The 19,522-nt window shown below is 44.1% G+C and overlaps 3 protein-coding genes across 4 annotated transcripts in view; 1 reads left to right on the top strand and 2 right to left on the bottom strand.

The window, feature by feature from the left end:
• Window positions 1–1,147: 1,147 nt before the first annotated feature.
• Window positions 1,148–6,931, bottom strand: LOC137895564 (high-affinity choline transporter 1-like). The gene is made up of 8 exons (XM_068741047.1): window positions 6,748–6,931; window positions 6,131–6,247; window positions 5,217–5,372; window positions 4,989–5,137; window positions 4,759–4,902; window positions 4,383–4,536; window positions 2,676–2,893; window positions 1,148–1,648 (listed from the first exon to the last, which is right to left on the bottom strand). The coding sequence occupies exons 1-8, from the start codon at window positions 6,929–6,931 to the stop codon at window positions 1,148–1,150; spliced, it is 1,623 nt and encodes a 540-aa protein (XP_068597148.1).
• A 1,839-nt stretch (window positions 6,932–8,770) lies between these two features.
• On the bottom strand, window positions 8,771–14,668 carry LOC137895561 (high-affinity choline transporter 1-like). 2 transcript variants are annotated; one of them, XM_068741042.1, is made up of 9 exons: window positions 14,646–14,668; window positions 14,252–14,484; window positions 13,142–13,258; window positions 12,328–12,483; window positions 12,094–12,242; window positions 11,865–12,008; window positions 11,609–11,762; window positions 9,627–9,844; window positions 8,771–9,417 (listed from the first exon to the last, which is right to left on the bottom strand). In XM_068741042.1, the coding sequence occupies exons 2-9, from the start codon at window positions 14,433–14,435 to the stop codon at window positions 8,863–8,865; spliced, it is 1,677 nt and encodes a 558-aa protein (XP_068597143.1). In that variant the 5' UTR covers window positions 14,436–14,484; window positions 14,646–14,668; the 3' UTR covers window positions 8,771–8,862. The 2 variants fall into 2 exon arrangements, with proteins under 2 accessions (XP_068597143.1, XP_068597144.1); XM_068741043.1 differs by having other exon boundaries at window positions 12,328–12,480.
• A 4,602-nt stretch (window positions 14,669–19,270) lies between these two features.
• Window positions 19,271–19,522, top strand: part of pcgf5b (polycomb group ring finger 5b) — a 3,808-nt gene continuing 3,556 nt past the window's right edge. The window contains exon 1 of the mRNA XM_068741054.1: window positions 19,271–19,394. The gene's annotated coding sequence lies outside the window, so the exon portion shown is untranslated. The remainder of the gene's footprint in view (window positions 19,395–19,522) is intronic.

The following is a 19,522-nucleotide window of genomic DNA, read 5'->3' as shown; positions in this document are numbered from 1 at the left end:
GCTGCCTTTCTGGTTTTAATGTCTGTACCTTCCGTGAAGCGACCTTAAGTATCTAGAAAGGCGCTCCACAAATAAGTATCCTAGAGACTCCGGCTGGCAGTTTAAATCTCAGTCATGGTTCAGGCATTGATCAGCAGAATGTCCATCCAATCCAGGTGCCAAATCTGTCACGGATATTCTGACTGTTCTGATTTTAACCAAAGTTACTAATTTCACCAGGCTTGTTTTTATAGTTTATTTACCTAGAAAAACTGCACAAAAAGTTCGACAAGGATGTGATGGATAAATTGAGCTGCCTTCTCAGCGTATTTAAATATTTGAATTTAAAATATATTTTTTAAATCTAACGTTGTGAGTGGTACTAAAACTAAGCAACATCTAAACTCTGTTTTTTTGCTTTTGTTTGTTTTTTACATTGATTGATTGGAGCAAAATCTACTGAAGAAATGTGAGTATAACTGAAATGAATTCATTTTGCAAAGACATTGAGATAAAGAGTACAGCATATATATAATCTTGCTGATTGTTGCTCATGCCGTAAGTTTAACGTGCTTTTAATCGTAGTCAAGTTGTAATCAGGGTTTGACTTTAATGATGCTTTCACTTCAGCCTAAACATTGTTCTGTTGTTTCATTTCATTTCTTTTTGAGTTAAGATACTGACGGAAATAAAATCACTACTACTACTACTAAAATATGGTCATCTTCATTTCTTCCTAAGAATCCACAAAGCATTCCACAATTGTGGCTCAGCTGACGTAAAGTGTGGGCACATCTCCATTTCAGTATCAAATATATTGTGGTACTGTGATGAGTCATGGCCGCGTCACCTTCTAAATCAACTCCTGGATTTGACTACATGTGAAACAGGATGCACTAACGACACTAATTATTGCTGTGCCCAATTACAAGAAGCCAAACCTGAAAAGATGAGTCAGGAGGCGGAGCGTGTAGAAAGAACAATGACGCCGCAAACTGAGAATAGATTGACGAGTCATTTCTCTGTACTGGATCAGATTACAGTCATGATCAATTCAGGAATACAGTCATATCTTAGCAACTAATAGACAGCAGATGCTGATTAAAATAGAGATGGACAACGTGCACTGATCATTGGCTGTGACCCTTCACCCTGAGGATTATTTGGGTTAATTGCGCTCATCGTCCTCTATGGCGCCACCTACTGGTGCCAGTGGTACCGGTGCATGCTGGGCTTTCACTTTGAACACGTCCCACTTCTCAGGAAGAACACCTTTGTTGAAGAGGACAGAAGCCAGGTAGGAGAACAGCAAGATGGCAGCAATGGTAGACAGCATGGAGATGGTCTTAACTGGAGCGTACTGGACATAAACACCGTCCTCCAGAGTGCACCCTGGGAAATGGAGGACTGGTTCTAACCCTAGTGATGGGTCTCCACTCAGTAGTCTTAATGGAAATCCCACCAATAAGCCCATAACAGCCCCGTAACCATTGGAGATATTAAAATAAAGGACACAGAGGAGTTGAGGGAAGATCATGATGAAGGCTATTTCTGCACCAATGAACCAGAACACTATGACGCTGTTTTTCAGGGTAGAGAGGGACGTTCCAACCACACCCACGACCACCACAGAAACACGGATCACCAACTGGATCTCTCTGTCTGATGCCTGAAGAAGAAAGAGAAGGGGAAGACCAGCTTAACGCAAAAGGACGGAAGCTTCCTTTAAATAACTCTCTGGCCGACCTCTATTTACAACTACGCTTGAATTCCATTTTTACTTTCCTGCTCTCTAATCCCAAAAAGGGTGGACGTCCTATTTTTTCTGCCACTGGGCAGCGAACATACATGTGCTCTGACACAGAGATACACAAGCTGAGATTGTCAACACTGTGTGAAATGACAATAACGTGCTATTCTATTCTATTCTATTCTATTCTATTCTATTCTAATGGTGAACCGGGACTTCTGAGAAGATACATTCAATACTGCCAGGAAGATAATCAAGGACATCATGAAGAGAAATGTACCCACAGAAGACTTCACAAAAGAAATCAGAAATCTCTCTCTCTCTCTCTCTCTCTCTCTCTCTACCCAGCAGGTCCAGACAGATGGCCGTCCACCATGAGCCTAGGTTCTGTCCAAGGTTTCTGCCTGTTTAAGGGAAGTTTGTCCTTGCCTCCGTTGCCAAAGTTCTTGCTCTTGTGGGTCAAGTTGGGTTCTGTCTTTCCCTGCTACTCCTGTAAAGCCTTGAGATAACTTTCTATTATGATCTGGTGTTGTAGAAATGAAATTTACAGAAAGTGTTTTACAGAAAGGTTAATTGACTTTCTTAGATAATACAACTGTGCAAAGAAATGTGTGAAGTTTCTCTGAACATTTATAAATAAACAGCAAAATTACAGGCCAATGCTTTAAACAGGAAAATGAAAAAAGTGCTGTACAGTCGATACAAGCTCTGGATTCTTCTTATCTAGGTTTTTCATTTTGTTAATTCATTGAGGCTTTTATTGTGCTGCCATCTTGTGTTGTTGTCCTTGTCTGCACCCTGCAAATCAATTTCCCTGTGTGGGACAGTAAAGTATAAAGTGACATGAATACAATTTAAAGACATGTCTCCCAAGAAGCTAATGAGATACTGTCGTCATAATAATTGGACCAAAAAAACCAAGATTGAAACAAGTACATGTTTATACCTTCGTCCTCAGAATGTTCTTGTAAATATTGGAGGTAAAGACAGAAGCTGCTGAAAGCAGAGCAGAGTCAGCTGATGACATCACAGCAGCCGCGACACATCCAAGCCCGATGATGGAGATGAAGTTGGGGGTGAGGTGCTGCAGGGCGACGGGCAGAACTAGACCTGCTTCTCCACGTTCATACGGAGACGGAGAGCCGTAGGTGGTCTGGTTCCAGTCTGGGTACCGACACAAAAATGATCTCTCAGTAAATGTCTCTTTCATTATGTTAATAGGTTCACATAAGGATTTTTTTTTAAACAATCATTACTTCATATCATATGGAAATTTCACTACCTCGGTTTCAAAATTCATTTATAAAAGGCACTGATGCTAATGATGAAGGGTCTGCTTCAATGATTACACTCGTGTCATTTAATGCATCAAAGGGTTGAATTTAACATATATGTAGGGATTTAGAGGAGAAATCAGAATATTAAGATATAATCTATACCTGTTGTTATAGCCAAAACATATCGAGATATTGGTTTGATGCCATATCGTGCAGCCCGACTTTGAACTGTTTTTCATCTCTGTCTCCGTATTCTGGGGACCTCATTCCTACTACTCCCTTACTGGAACTTAACAGTTTAGGTCATATTTATCTGATAGATCTCAATTTGCACATGTTCATGATAAATACTTTCCGTACACAGAAGTTAGATATTGAGATCTGCAGGAATATTTTATTCATGCTCTATATTCTTCCCTTAGGTAACATTATGAGGAAATACTGCATAAAATTCCTCTGCTATGCAGATGATACACAATTATACCTGTCAGTTCAACCAGACTAACCAACCACTAAGTTAGACATCAAACATGCCCGATGGACATTAAATCCTCGATGGCCAAGAACGTCCTATTAAATCAAAATAAAACTGAAGTACTGGTTCTTGGCCCAAAACATCACACATTCACATTTTATAAATACATGCCACAATGTCCTCTGTCTTTGCCATACTCGTGTGCTCTCTTTGCTTCTGTTTGTCCCTCTTTCTGTCTCACTCTGCAGGTCCTTCTGTCCATTTTGTTGCAGAACCTGGACCCGTGACTGTCCAACAATTACCATCACAACTAGCATTAGCATTCATAAGTGTTAGTTTTGGTATTTCCTGTATATCAGCAGCTTATATGTTTTGAACCACTGGTTGTATTGTAAATCGTTGTCTACTCCTCTTCTCTCTGTCTCTCTATCACTCTCTTTTTATCTCTGTCCCCCTCTGTTTCTCAGCCCAACCGGTCCAGACAGATGTCTGCCCACGATGAGGGCAGACTATGTTAAATGCAGGTTAAATTAAAAAAAGAATTCATTAGTCTTAAGTTCTGTTCAAGGTTTCTGCCTGTTAAAGGAACATTTTTGCTCTTGTGGGGCAAGTTGGGTTCTATTTTTCCTTGCAGGTCTTCCCTGCTACTCCTGTAAAGTGCCTTGAGATGACTTTCTATTCTGATCTGGTGCCGTGAAAGAAATAAAATTGTGTTTGAATTGAAATGTATCTATGCTAGATGAGGGACTGTGCAAAGTGAGGATGTGATTGTTTTATACTTTCTCTTTCTCATTCTTTGGTGTTTACAGATGCAGGGCATTCATTTATTGCAATATAAATGTGGAGACAAGTATTGTAAGGGCATTGGTTTGTACATCACATGTAGGATCCAAGAGCCTACCTGTGGATGCAGCCGCTGCCCCAATCAGTATAGGAGGTATACCAAATATAAATATGATGAAGCCAGCAGCAATGGACGTGAACTTGGCTGTAGCTGGAGAAGAAGCCGACAAGTTCCTCTGGTGGAAGGTCTGATATCCTGAACCCCCCAATGCCTTCAAAGTGAACAAGATCCTCGTTTATCATTATTGCGTAGATATGACAAAGACACAAATAAATCTGCTCTCGGCCTCGAGCAAAGCCTTTTTCGACTTTTGATGTGCAAAGGCCTCTGCTTTTAAAATGATTGAATCATTGAAGGTAAAAATGTTTAACATTGGCATTTATATAACGGTAGGGTTATGTTTTATTTGACTGGATAATTATAGCTTCCTTACAAAGAATAAGAAGTTATCAATTATAATCCAGATCTTCTTCAGCTCCGGTTGCCCAATCCAGGGAGCGTGTAAGGTGTTGTTCATCAGCGTCTGACTGATGTCCACGGTGGAAGGACTCGTCATTACAAATGGAGCACAGACCCACTAACAGACAAAGACAAAGTCATTGATGTGTCTTCTTAAAACAGGGCCAGAAGCATTCAAACTAAAAACTAGTATAACAAACTCACCAAGCCCACAAATATGAGGACCAGCTGTATGACGTCTGTGTAGGCCACCGAGTAGAGCCCCCCCATCAGGGTGTAGGTGACGGCCACAGCAGCAGAGATCCAGATACAAAGAGAGAACGGCAAGTCCAGGACCACACTCATGATTCCCCCTGAGAAATATAAGGTGCCATTCAAATTAAAAAAACTAGTGTTTGTAAAATGAATCTCAATGCTGCGTGGCTAAAGTACCTAAACCAATTAGCGTCGAGGGTACCCAGGTCAGATCAGCAAAAAGTGAAGCCAGGCTCAGTACAGCTGTTATTTCCTTCCCATACTTGTAATGGAACGGGTCCAGCATCGTCACACAGCTTCTTTCTCTCAGTGGTTTGGCAAACAGCAAACCGCCTTCAATTAATGAAGGAAAGATCAAACAATTACATACAAAGACCAAATCTATAAAAGAAGAAAAAATAGAGAAATACATTGACATTATATCTCCACCGCTCAAAACAAGGCACTCGTCACCGTATTCCACAAGTCAGACAAAAATGAGTGACGTCAATCTGTCCATTTAGTGACGATCAATCAGTTTCACCTGCTGTGGTACTTTACTCGCTCCATGAATGGATTATAGACTAGCCATTCATTTGCTGCTGATTATAACTTTACCATCATTAGAATCACCGATTCGGATTCGTAAGAGATCTCTAAAGTCTTTAATACATCTCTAAAGTCAGAAGTGCATTTTGTTTTGATTGATCGTGTTCAGAACCTAATGTGATAGATGATTACTATTGTCTTTTAATTGATTACATATCAGTAAGGTCTGGCGTTCTTCCAGGACACTTCAGCATCCACACACCAGCATGATTGGACTTTCAGTCATTCGTCTGGGTCAAGTCGTGTATCTACAATCATTGACTGACTTTCTGTCCCCCTCACCTCACAAGGTGGACGGCTGAAGGTTAAAGTGCAGAAGATGTGTGAACATTAAATAGAAGCCTCTATTTGTGCAACAGGGGTGAGTTGTACCCTGTTAATGTTCAGGTGCATACAGAACAGACCGAAGGCTGGAAACACCTTCATCAGTCTCACGGCACGAAGCGCTGTCAAACTAATTCAGACGGCTTTAAGTTTCCTGTGACGTCGTTTGAATCTCTTACCAGCGATAAAAGAGGAGCTGTAAGCCATCACCACCACACTCGTCCAGGTGAGTCCCATGGAGGGCGTGTACGTCATCTCAGTGGTGCCAGCAATGAAGCCTCCTCCTACCCATGTAGCTACAGGGTGGATTAGTGGATTAGCACACATGAAGTTCAAAGCAGACAAACGTTCGTTCATTGGATGGAGAAGAGAGGTTTCTGACGACCGATTCTACGATGTGATCATCGTGAGGATCGTAGCTCTGATGAGCTTTGCACTCTATTTTTTTGTGGCTCATTCTCTCCATCCCCTTTACTTGCTCTCCGTTTCTTTCTCCTGTCCATCCCACCCCCATGTCCCACTTTCCTCTCTGGTCTGGTTCCCTCGATAATCTCTGTAATAAATAACTTTCAGATTACGCAACAGGAGGTTTTCACATTTTTGGACTCCCTAAGAGACGCACGGCACTTTATGGCTATTATAGGTTTGAAGGTTGTCTTTGTGAAAATTAAGTTATAACTTTTTCATCTAGTTCTATTTTTGTAAATTAAGTTTGAAGATTAAATCACATGTTGTTTACCTAATTATCCTAATGCCAGAGCTTCCATGCTAGGACTGTTAGCTCGACTCTGCTCACCGGTCATGGTGAAGACCCCCACCACCCAGTTGATGCTCCGGTTTCCCAGCAGGACCATCTCCATTCCAGTGGCTCCACTTCTCCTCTGCTTCCTCTTGGACCTGAAGGAAGCCCAGATGCCGGTCCCGAGGACCAGCAGGTAGAAGAAGACCATCACGATCACTCCGGGGACGTTGACGGCCATGATGGATCGGTTGACGGGCTCGACTGAGTGAAAAGAGGGACAGTACTTCAGATAAGGAATATTTTAAGTATTGGTTGGATCGATGTTCTACAGCATAATTAGCCAAAGTGGAAAAGCTGGTTTCAGGTTGAACTCACCAGACATTGCATGCTTAGCTGGTAATTCTGACTTCTTCCCCTGAATTGTTGCTATAGGGACGAGTTGACTGACTTATGCACACAGAGACATACTCTATTTATAATTATATAATTTCCTCTGCTGGTTGACCGGCCTCCCCACTTGGCAATATCTGATTTACTGTCTGAATAAAGAAGACAGATGACATTTCAGGAGTTTCTCCTCCATCCAGGTCATGAAACCGTGAGAGTTTCATCTTCACAAGTAGAAACTACAGTTTCAGAAATCTACAATTACATTTATTCGGTTTGAAATGGTGACTGCTGAATGGAGTGTCGAGTAATGCATTGGTAAACTACATAAACTACACAATGAGCTACATGTTTTCAGAAGGTTTCCTAAAATTGTACGTGTGTGTATGTGTGTGTGTGTTTGTGTGTGTGTAGGTGTGTCTGTGTGTGTTGCAATTCCTTTAGCCTCGCAGCCTCCTAGAGACAAATAAAGACCAAACTCAGACAATCGAACCGCTTTGTCCGGTACCGGGTGGCGGATCTTGCTGCAGCTTAGCCCAGCAGTGAACAGACGAGAGGCGGGGCACACCCTGGACAAGCCGCCGGTTCATCGCAGGGCCACACATAGACAGACCATTATTCATGTGGACACTGCTGCAGTCAAAGTGTTTGTTTATGTCCTCACCTGTTTGAAGGTCCTTCTTCTCCACCTTCTCCACCAAGAAGAACTCTCTCTCTCAGCCTCACTGCCTTTTCTCTTTTTCTGTCACACATACTCTAGTCATAGCTCTCTGCAACGCTGACCAGGTCACCCAGCCCATCCGTTATACTATAACCAATACAGAGAATTGTATATAAACCTTGCCCTCTCTTGTAAAGATTCACCTGCACTAAAAAGACCAAAGGCAAATTCTTCACTTGGAAACTCACACCAATCTGACCCCCCCTGTGAATGAACTGGATGCAGGCAACCTGATGGTTGTGGATGAAACCAGATTCTGAACCAGCCAGCTCGGACAATTCCAGATTCTCAAGAAGAATTAACTTTCCAACCTCAGAGAAGTACTCTGATAGGAGCTAATCAGCAGCACAAAATGTTGCACCGAATTCAGACTGTTGTGTCTACTTAATCTGGTATTGTTGATTGGCTGTTAGCTGGGTCATTCCTGGCTGTTGGTGACTTTTCAGTGTGCTAACCTTTGTGGGAAGAAAAATTAATTTTTCATGTTTTTAACATTGTATCAGTTAAATGACATATTGAACCTTCAGGTACTCGTATTGGTAGAGCTCAAGGACTTAAATAATAATTAGTATGGGTGGTTTGGTTGGGTAGGTTGTTATATACCTAACAGGGTGAAATTATTTTAACTAAATTAGCCATTGCTCTGTGAAAGAGCAAACTTATCTATCTGTCTCTCCAGACGTAAACAGTACTTTAGTCTATAGATCAAACATGTTTTGGAATTTTTTCAAATGTTGTTTACTTTCTTCATAATTTAGACTAACAGGGTAGAAATTTAAGAGTAGGACATCCAGATTAACACCATAAAACGGGCAGAAAAAGGCAACAGATTGTTGATGCTCACCTCATGTTGCTCCTTGAATTTCCCTCCTAAAGAGAGATTACACTTCCTGAATGTTACTTCTAACCATAGAACAAACATTTGGTAACACTTAAATTCAGCGACTAGTTTCTGCCTTCTGTGCCCTTTTTATTCCAGGTTGTGATTTCAGTGCTAAATTAATATGGTACATTTAAATATAAAACATAGAAAGAAAGAGAAAAATCAAACTACAGCAATGCTACCAAGCTGTGCTAACACAGGGCAGAGATGCCTCATTCTGACAGTTGTTGCTGTTCATGTCCTCATTCCTCTCTGTGGCGCCACCTACTGGTGCCAGTGGTACCGGTGCATGCTGGGCTTTCACTTTGAACACGTCCCACTTCTCAGGAAGAACACCTTTGTTGAAGAGGACAGAAGCCAGGTAGGAGAACAGCAAGATGGCAGCAATGGTAGACAGCATGGAGATGGTCTTAACTGGAGCGTACTGGACATAAACACCGTCCTCCAGAGTGCATCCTGGGAAATGGAGGACTGGTTCTAACCCTAGTAATGGGTCTCCACTGAGCAGTTTTAACATCAGTCCCACCCATAAGCCCGTAACAGCCCCGTAACCATTGGAGACGTTGAAGAAGAGGACACAGAGGAGTTCAGGGAAGACTACGATGTAAGCCATTTCAGCACCAAAGAACCAAAGCGGCATGATACTGTTATTCAGCATGGCGAGTGACGTTCCAGCCACACCCACAACCAGCACGGAAACCCGGACAATCCACCGATGCTCTCGGTCTGATGCCTGGAGGAGCAAATAAAGAACAAAAGGTTTCAGGTTTCTAATCTTTTTCACTTTTTGTCTTTCTACTGTTTTTCTCCGTCATGCCAGTTTTTATATAATTTACTTTCTCCTGCCTTCCACTTCTTCCTTTTTTAAATTCTCACACCTTCACTAATTTATTTATTGAGTTATGGCTCAGGTAATCTTTGGGTTTCCTGTGTGTTTTTTACCTGAGGTCTCAGGATAGTCTTGTAAATGTTTGAGGTGAAGACAGAAGCTGCTGAAAGCAGAGCAGAGTCAGCTGATGACATCACAGCGGCGGCCACACAGCCGATCCCGATGATGGAGACGAAGGGCGGGGTGAGGTGCTGCAGGGCGACGGGCAGAACTAGACCTGGTTCCCCACGTTGATTTGGAGATGGAGAACCGTAGGTGGTCTGGTTCCAGTCTGAGGAAGAGACACAAAAGAAGCAAACATTGATTTTGCCCTTACTATTGCTTACCAGTTCGTACATTGTACATGTTCTTGTGACTAACTGCCATAGTTTGAGTTACGCTGCATTTGGGTCCTACCAGCCCATTACACAAAACCTTCGTTTCAAAATCCTTTTGTCCAGAGAAGTAACAATTTCATTCAAAGTAATGGCTCTACTGTAGATTTACTCACAGATTTAACTGAAGTTCGCAAACATGCGAAGATGACCTTGACTTCATGACGCTTTGGGTGGAATAAGTGTGAAGGCGGCTGATCAGGCCTATCCTCACCCAAAAGAGCCTGTCTCAGTGGGGGCAGGGTTTGTGCATGGCTGACCTAAGCTGGGAGGCTGAACTCTCACGGCCTTTTCTGCGCTGGTGTTTCTGTTCTTTGTTCCTGTTGCGTTGGTCTTTGAACTCGGTCACCCCATAACTAATGAGGAACCGCCAGACAGGATGGTCTGAGCCTTGTAGCAGAGCATTGGTTGGTTGACTGAGCACTTGCCCGTAGATAACTGGCTGTACATCAGTCTCTTTGGAAGGCGAAAGTTGTCCATGAGGTGGACATGGCCAACTCACTGGAGCTGGGATGGCAGGAGCATGGTGTGGATGCTCTCCATCTCAGCTCGCTGGAGCACTTTGATGTTTGGGATGCTTTCCTGACACTTGATTCAGAGCAGAGTTCTGATGCAGCTCATGTGGAAGGCGTTGAGTTGCTTGGCATGCTGACTGTAGACAGTCCACGTTTCACAACCGTAGCGCAGGGATGGTAGGACTACCGCTCCGTACACTTTGAGCGCTTCGCTCCCATACTTTGTCCAGTCTGCCAAAGGCTGAGCTGGCTCTGGCAAATCTTTAGGCTACTTCCTCATTCATATTGACAGAGCACAACAAAGTACTCTTGAGGTGGACAAACTTGCCTACCACTGAAAATCACTGGCGCTACTTAGGGAGCTGCTGGCGCTGGCCGGTGCAGGACTTCCGTCTTCTTGGTGGATATCATCAGGCTTTGGACAACAGGTCTTTGCTTCCCTGCATGTCTGATTGAGTAATGGCGTTCAAGGCAAAGAGAAAATGGCAGGCAGCGTCTTCATGCACTTTGGTCTGTTCCTGCAGCCTCCAAGCATTGAAGAGTTTCCTGTCAGTTTGACCGTGGATTTAACACCGATGTCTCTGTCTCAGAAGGCGTCGCAAAGCACGGCAGAGAATATCTTGCTGAACAGAGTGGGGGCCGGTCCACCGGCCTGCTTTACTCTATTGGTGATGGGAAATGGCTGGGACTTCTTGTCACTTCCTGCACTTCATGCCGTTGTGGAACTGCTGGACCATCGCGATAAACTTCTTAGGGTTATTTGGCCATGACATTCGACAGCCCAACAATGGAGAGCAGGGAATTGCCACGGTCATTGTCAAAGGTGTTTCTGTTGCCTTTGCACTTGCAGAGGCGGATGATCAAAGCATCTTTGAGATCCTGTGGCAGCTCTTGTTGAGTCCACATGGAACTGAACATGCTTTTGAGGTTGTAACTCAATCTTGGGCCACCAGATGCATAGACCTCAGCTGGGATGGAGTCAGTATCGCGTTCTTTGGTGCTAGCTAGGCGTCTGATGGCTTTTGTTACTTCCTCTACAGTTGGGTGGTCGGCCAGCGAGTCATCAACTGGGTATTTTCTGTGGAACTAATCTGCTGTTATTTATCATTGTACTTCATGTTTGTTTCCCAGGTTCAGCACATTTACCTGTGGATGCAACGGCTGCTCCAAGCAGTACAGGAGGTATTCCAAATACGAGTATGAAGAAAGCTGCAGCAAAACATGTCAGCTTCGCTGAGGTTGCGGAAGAAGCTGAAAGGATCCTCTGGTGGAAGCACTGGTATGACAAACCTGCAAATGCCTTCAAGGTATCAACAAATTAATTATCTGATTATGATAATCACAAAGGGACTAGACTGATTTATATATTTTTTTAAAAGAAGATGCATTGTTGATTCCTTACTAAGAACAAGAAGTCATCAATCATGATCCCCGTCTTCTTCAGCTCCGGTTGTCCAATCCAGGGAGCGTTTAAGGTGTTGTTCATCAGCGTCTGGCTGATGTCCACGGTGTGAGGACTCGTCATGACGAAGGGGACGCAGATCGACTGAGAGACAAAAAGAAATTATATAAAACATGAATAAAAAAAGTCCCTTGGACTTTTGATGTCTGTTATTTACACGGTTACTAACCATGCCGAGCAGTATGAGGACCAGCTGTATGACGTCAGTGTAGGCCACCGAGTAGAGCCCCCCCATCAGGGTGTAGGTGACGGCCACAGCAGCAGAGATCCAGATACAAAGAGAGAAGGACAGATCCAGAACCACACTCATGGTTCCTCCTGTCAAAAGCAAGAGAGTGTTTATCCTCAGTCTTTGTGTGAATGTTGCCTGATTCCATCTCAAATATAAATGTTACAAAGGTACCTAAACTAAAGAGCGTTGTAGCCACCCAGGCTAAATCAACACCAAGTGAGATCAAGCTCATTCCAGCCGTTATCACTTTTCCGTACTTGAAATGGAAAGGGTCCAGCATCGTCACACAGTTTCTGTCTCTCATCGGTTTGATAAATACCAGACCTCCTTTGTTAAGACATGAAAATGAAATCCAAGGTGTAAAGATCAAATACAGCAAAATGCTTAAGGATTAATGCAATACATTTTTTGGACATAGGAAAGCTAAAATCCTTCTACTAAAATTAATTCTGCAAGATTAGCGGTTTAAACTCTTACAATTAGCCATTGCAATGACATGACTTCCTAAACCTTCATGAAGAAATGAAGTGTCAATTCTATCAATTCAATTCATTTTTTGGTTCTATAGATAGAGTGACATGAAAACATAACGTAACACTAAGATACTGACTAAAGAGCTGCTCGATAAAGCGATAAATGCTAATGCTAGCGATATGGACATCAGAGCTGAGGGACACAGGTCCAGGTTCTGCAGCACCACGGACAGAAGGACCTGCAGACAGAGACAGAAAGAGGGACAAACAGAGGGAGAGAGAGCACAAGACTACAGGGAGGAGCGTCCTTTAACCTTTACTGTTCAACATTCTTCATTTCATCTGGCTTGGGTGTGGAAACGTAAAGAAATTGACTTCAAGCGGCTCAACCGTCTGAAGGGAAGTAAATACAACTGAGTGACTGATGGCGGAGAAAACGTTACATGCCAAGGCTGATGTGGGTTTCTTTTTCTCTTTCTGTTATCATACAGTATTCTTACCAAAAGTCTTACCAATGATAAACGTTGAGCTGTATGACAGGAACAGAAGTATTACCCTGATCAGTCCCATGGACGGTGTACACATCATCTCAACTACACCGTTAATGAAGTTTCCTCCAATCCACGTAGCTGCAGGACGGATGAACAGACAGTTAATTCATGGACAAAAGACTGAAGCGGACAGAAAATGTGTCGATAGTTCATGGCTGGACTTCAAACCAACAACAACATATGCTGATTTTCTCACCAGTTTTTCCAGATAAATTTACTCATTTGCAGACTTTCCACAATTTCTCCTCAAACATTTGACTTTTGAGCAAAGTTCAAGTGAAAACCTTTATCAGAGTTCAGACATGAGAAATATACAAAACTGGGCTGAACAAATTATCCTTCCTCCCAACCTCTACAGCAAAGCAGCCTGTATATAAATGCAGTACATTTTGTTTTCTTCAAACAATGGCCTTACATAAGTGGGCGCACCAACAGCGCAGTTTGATTTCCCAGAAATCCAAATCAGGTCAGAATATCTTAATTGTCAATGAGGGTTCACAGTCTAGGAACTTTTCAACATGTAACACAAGGTAACGACAAATAAGTGTAGTGCAAGTTACCGGTTGTAAAATGTTCATGAGTCCGATACAGAATTATTGATTGTTCATGAGTCTTATAGTCGAGGGGAAGAAGCTCTTCTTGTGGCGGGAGGTTCTGGTCCGGATGGACCGTAGCCTCCTGCCCGAGGGGAGAGGGTCAAAGAGTCCGTGTCCAGGGTGAGAAGGGTCGGCTGTGATCCAACCTGCACCCCTCCGGGTCCTAGAGACCTACAGGTCGGCTGTGATCCGACCTGCACCCCTCCGGGTCCTAGAGACCTACAGGTCGGCTGTGATCCGACCTGTACCCCTCCGGGTCCTGGAGACATGCAGGTCCTGGATGGATGGCAGCTTCCAGCCAATCACCTTCTCCACAGCACGTACAATGCACTACAGTCTGTGTCTGTCCCTGGTGGGGGCGCCAGCGTACCACGCGGTGATGGAGGAGGTGAGGACGGACTCCACGATGGAGGTGTAGAACTGCACCAACATAGTCATAGTTTAGTTCGTTTTATAAGCTGTGTTCTCTGCTCACCGGTCATGGTGAAGACCCCCACCACCAGGTTGATGCTCCGGTTCCCCAGCAGGACCATCTCCATTCCAGTGGCTCCACTTCTCCTCTGCTTCCTTTTGGACCTGAAGGAAGCCCAGATGCCGGTCCCGAGGACCAGCAGGTAGAAGAACACGATGGCGATCACTCCGGGGACGTTGACGGCCATGATGGATCGGTTGACTTTGTTCTTCACTCCGATTTGACTGAGAAACAGTCTGAGTCAAGAGAAGAGGATGCGTCATGAGCTCCAGAGGAAAAACTGGTTTTCACATGACTTTCAACCCCCTTCACTGGGCGCCGTCCCAAATCCACATCAAAACCGTTCAAAATGTACTGTCTGACCCGGTTAAGATGAAAAGCACGGTTTAGGACTCACCTTGGCTGTCTGCTTCTGGATCCTTATTCTGCAGTGAGTCAGAAGACTAGATGACCTGACAACAGGACAGGTGCGTGTTCATTTACATATTGAATTCATGGGTGAGTCACCCCTCCCTTGTCCTAAAGGTGAGTCGTTATCCTCACGCATGACGTTTTATTTGAGCATGTAGATGTAAATACCGGGAAATTATCTCCTTTATTTCTCCCTTGGGCTGTTTGTAGGATTGCTTATCTACGTCAGTTGTCAAATAATTATAATTATTTAAAATAAGGAGTAATTATTTATTCATGCTTGGGGGCACAATATCCTGGCTGGTCTGTTTTCTGTAGCTCTGTACTTTACTGCAGTATTTTACATTATAAAATAATATATATGCTACAATTACGTTGTAGCAACGGGGACGTTGACAGCCATGATGGATCGGTTTACTGGTTACTGATGTCTGAGAGGCTGGATGAGGCAAAAGACGGATTTCATCCAACATGACAAAAAGAACAACAAAGTCAGAACCTTTAACATTTGTCCTGCAGATCTTTGATTTATGAATTTATTTTGAAGAAATGACTTCGTTGGATAAAACATCTGCAGTAAATCATGTTTACATGTTCAACAGTAGAGTGAGTTTTATAACTGGATTGTCGAAGACTTTTACAAGTCAGGAACCCGGCCACGGCTTCCTGCTTCACGTAGCTCCGCCCTCCTGCTCTAGCTCTCTGCTCTGACTGCCACGCCTGTAATCAGCTCATTCACGTCACCTGTGCTGCTCTGGACACCTGCTGCTCGTCTCCTAATCAGCCGCACTGCATCGGAACGGAACGGAATGGAATGCTTTAATTGTCATTGTCATCGCAGTACAAGTACACAGTACCGTGCAACAACGAAACTAGACGGATGAGTGAGCGTCGGCTGCAGCAATAAATGTCCGTCTGCCTGTTTCCTGGGACTTGTCTAATTGCCTGCTGGTTTGGACTGACTGCCTGTGCTTGAACATTAAAGTCATGTTTCTGAATTCCAGTGTTATAGTCGAGAACACACCGACCGAGATCAAGACATTATTGGGACTAAAGAGTAGCGAGACTGAGACAAGACCGAGACATTTGGGGGTCGCGACAGGACCGGACTGAGACGGAACGTATCAAAGAGAAATCACAACCAAACAGAACAAAATAAAAATAACCAGTAACGTTTTTCATTAACCAGCAAAATGCAACACATCAAGTTTGTTGTTTCACTTCTACAAATTATTCAATCGTACTTATTAAACCTGAACTGTTCTGACAAGCCACGACAAACGTCACTTTATAAAGGAGGTTTTAAAGAAAAAGTCGCTGAAATTAAATGAAGTGTGACAAAATAACGCTTTTCTTTTCAGCAATGTATTTTTAATGTAATTTTCTTGAACATGGGTCTTTAACTTTGACATTTTGCATTTTGGTGCTTTGCCAGCCAACTTAGGCGCAGAGCCACAAACTTTCACAACAACACAGAACTTTTACCAGAACAGAGACGGACAACCAATGTTCTTTTCAGCCGTCTTTGATTGCACGTCCTGATTGGCTTCCCCAGCGCAGCTGATTTGTGGTTCCTTTACGTGTCCCTGTTCCTCTCGTTCCAGCGGTTTCTCTGAGCAGTGCGCTGCAGGATTTACACGCTGCAGAGTGTCTTCGCTACATGTCGTTTTGCAGATGACGTTCTTGTGCTTTTGAAAATCAAACTTAATGATTAAGGAGTTTGATGAGATTTTTAATGGCTAATTTTTGAGGGCGCAGCGTGTCCGTCTACTCTCTGTGATCAGGGGGCGTGTCCCTCCAGGTGTCCCTCCAGGTGTGACCTGGAAGGCAGCACAGCAGCTGCATTCTGCATTCCCCAACCACAGGAGTACTGGCCTGGTCTCGCCCGGTCTTGATCAAAAATCCTGGGTCCGCCCTGAGACCGAGTAAAAATGCCTTCGATTCCCAGAGCATTAAAAAGTGGCTTTACAATCTAATCAAGAACTGACACCAGAAAAGCACAAGAAAACCGGAATGCCAGCGCATTCCGCTCATCTACCAGAGATTTCTTGTCACGAAACAAATGCTTTTAGATTTCAGAAATCCGTGAAAACGCTGCGTTGTCCTGAAACGAGTACGTTAAGGGAGGAGCAGCTGTAATGCAGTTGTTTTTTTGCATGTAAAATGTTGTATAGGTATTACATTACTCTCCAAGCCGCTTTGTATGTGGAAGACAAGATATGCTGTCAGTTTGTCAAACAATATTTTAGTTTTTTATTTTGAATTTCAAATAAGCTTTAAATGAATCGGTTAGGGTTAGGGTTAGTAACACAACTCACTGTGAAGCTGACCTTCCTAATGGGTCTGTGTCTCCATGGATGGAGTCCAAAAAGAGCTTCCGTAGAAGCAGAAAGGCCTGACACAACCGACGTAGCGTGCTGCTAACAAAGGAAGGACTGCCCGGTGGTCGACCTCCATCGCGTGATTTGGGTGTGTCTGCTTCCTGACAGGTCGCTCATCCAACTCTACTTTAAACCGCTCAATCATTCTTATTGCCGCCTCTCCAGCCTTCGATTAAAGCCTAAGGTTAAACGGTTGCATAATCAGTGGCGTGCAGAGGCATTGTGGGGGGGGGGGGGGGGGGCTCTAGCAGTATGTGCTAGAGGGGTGAGGGGTGAGACGTCTCACACTTTACGCTCGGGGTTCTTAACATGAGTTCTTCGCACACAGAGACAAACAGAGGCTTGTCAGAAAGATCTGAAGCTGAATTTTGTAGGTACGGCAGGTTTTTGTACGTACGGCAGGTATTTGTAGGTACGGCAGGTTTTTGTAGGTACGGCAGGTTTTTGTACGTACGGCAGGTTTTTGTACGTACGGCAGGTTTTTGTACGTACGGCTACGTTCAAACTAATTGAACCATGTAAGGCAGTACAGTTCTGCCAGACGAGCAACGACGTATTTGTACTGTAATACATGCTACTGTGTGACTGTACTTGTACTCTAACATTCTATCTAATAAATATATTCATTCATTCATCAGTGAGTATTAAGTACTGAACTCTGGACAAGAACAGAACTAAGACTAAACACACAGGAACACAAACATCTTTCTTTCTACTTGTGCTTTAAAATAGCATCACACACGGTGTCAGTCGTTGTTCGAGGTGTGAAACACCGTCCTCCAGAGTGCATCCTGGGAAATGGAGGACTGGTTCTAACCCTAGTAATGGCTGTCCACCCCCGTAACCTTTGGAGACGTTGACGAAGAGCACACAGAGGAGTTCAGGGAGGACTATTAAGTCGGCCATCTCGGCACTGAGGAACACAAACGCAACGACGCTGTTTTTCAGGATGCTGAGAGATGAGCCAGCGACGCCTGACTCCACCGCCGAAGCACGGATCACCCACTGGACCTCTCGGTCTGATGCCTGAAGAAGAAAGAGAAGACGAAGAGGAGGTAAAGCCCAATCGCCTGAGAGTCCCCTGATATAAAGTGTGTGTGTTTCGGGGGGGGGGGGGGCAGTTCCTGAGGAGGATTACTGCCGTAATATTGATGGGACTCGGAGAGCTGAGGGCTTTCTCTGAGATCCAAGATCTGAAGAATGATGCATAGTGGAGGAATATTAAAGAATTAGGAGGTGCTATTTTATTATTATGTCTTACCTGAGGTCTCAGGATCCTCCTGTAGATGTTTGAGGTGAAGACAGAAGCTGCTGAAAGCAGAGCAGAGTCAGCCGATGACATCACGGCGGCGGCCACGCAGCCGATCCCGATGATGGAGACGAAGGCCAGAACTAGACCTGGTTCCCCACGTTGATTTGGAGACGGAGAACCGTAGGTGGTCTGGTTCCAGTCTGGGGCATGGAACAAAGAAGACTGGAAGTGGTCACATGACCTGATCTCAAATTCAATTGTGAGGATGTTTTAATCTTTATTTGATATTAACACAAACGGCAGCTTGACGTTTCCTCGTGTCTTTCATGTCTGCTGTGACGTGTAATGGGGCTCACCTCCCCAGGAAGCTGGTGCGCTGATGGGAGGAAACTGAAGGTGCGGCCCCCCCTCACTCCTGAAGTGAGGACCAGCCGTTTCTTTTCTCTACCTTTTTACCAGATTTCTGTGGAGGTGAGCATCTTTACAGATTTGTTCCGTTTCACACACGAGAATTCCTGTAGAATCTGAGCTACCTTGGAATCCCCCCCCCCCCCCCCCAGTTCATGTTTTCTTTACAGCTTGTTATTTACTATTATTTCCCGCTCATTTAATTAATTTAAAGACCTTTAATCAAATTCTTCCAGAAATATATTGTATATAGAATTTAATAAAATATTATATGTAAAAATATTATGTATATTATATATATAATGTTCGTTTATATTATACTGTATATTATATATATATAATATATATTATGTTTATATGTAAACATTTAATGTTTGTTCATACAGAAATCAGAAACGTCACAGCTGACGTCATTAAGAGCTTTGAGTCTGATAAATACACATATTTTATTTATTAGACGCGTGTGCGTGTGCGTGCGTGCGTGTGTGTTCGGTTTCCCCGCCCACCGCGGCTCTCCGCCTGCCTACCGGACGGACCGGGGCAGCGCAGTTCCGCGTTGTCTCCGCACCAGGACGGGGACCGGACGGAACCAGCAGCGTCCCGGTGGACGCGCGGGGTCTCGGTGGACGCGCGGGGTCCCGGTGGACGCGCGGGGTCTCTGTGGACGCGCGGGGGTCCCGGTGGACGGAAGGAGGTGAGGAATGTGTTTCTTCTGGTTTCTGATGACGGATCCATCCGCCGATCGGTCGCGTTACGTCACGGCCAAAGTTTGACGCTGCTGCCTGGCCCGCCTCTTCCTCCTGCTCCTCCTCCGCCTCCTCC

The sequence above is a fragment of the Brachionichthys hirsutus genome, chromosome 7 (assembly GCF_040956055.1).
Source record: "Brachionichthys hirsutus isolate HB-005 chromosome 7, CSIRO-AGI_Bhir_v1, whole genome shotgun sequence".
In the NCBI taxonomy this organism is placed as follows: domain Eukaryota; kingdom Metazoa; phylum Chordata; class Actinopteri; order Lophiiformes; family Brachionichthyidae; genus Brachionichthys; species Brachionichthys hirsutus.
The sequence above is the reverse complement of the archived record's forward strand: the minus strand, read 5'-3'. Positions and strand labels throughout refer to the sequence as shown.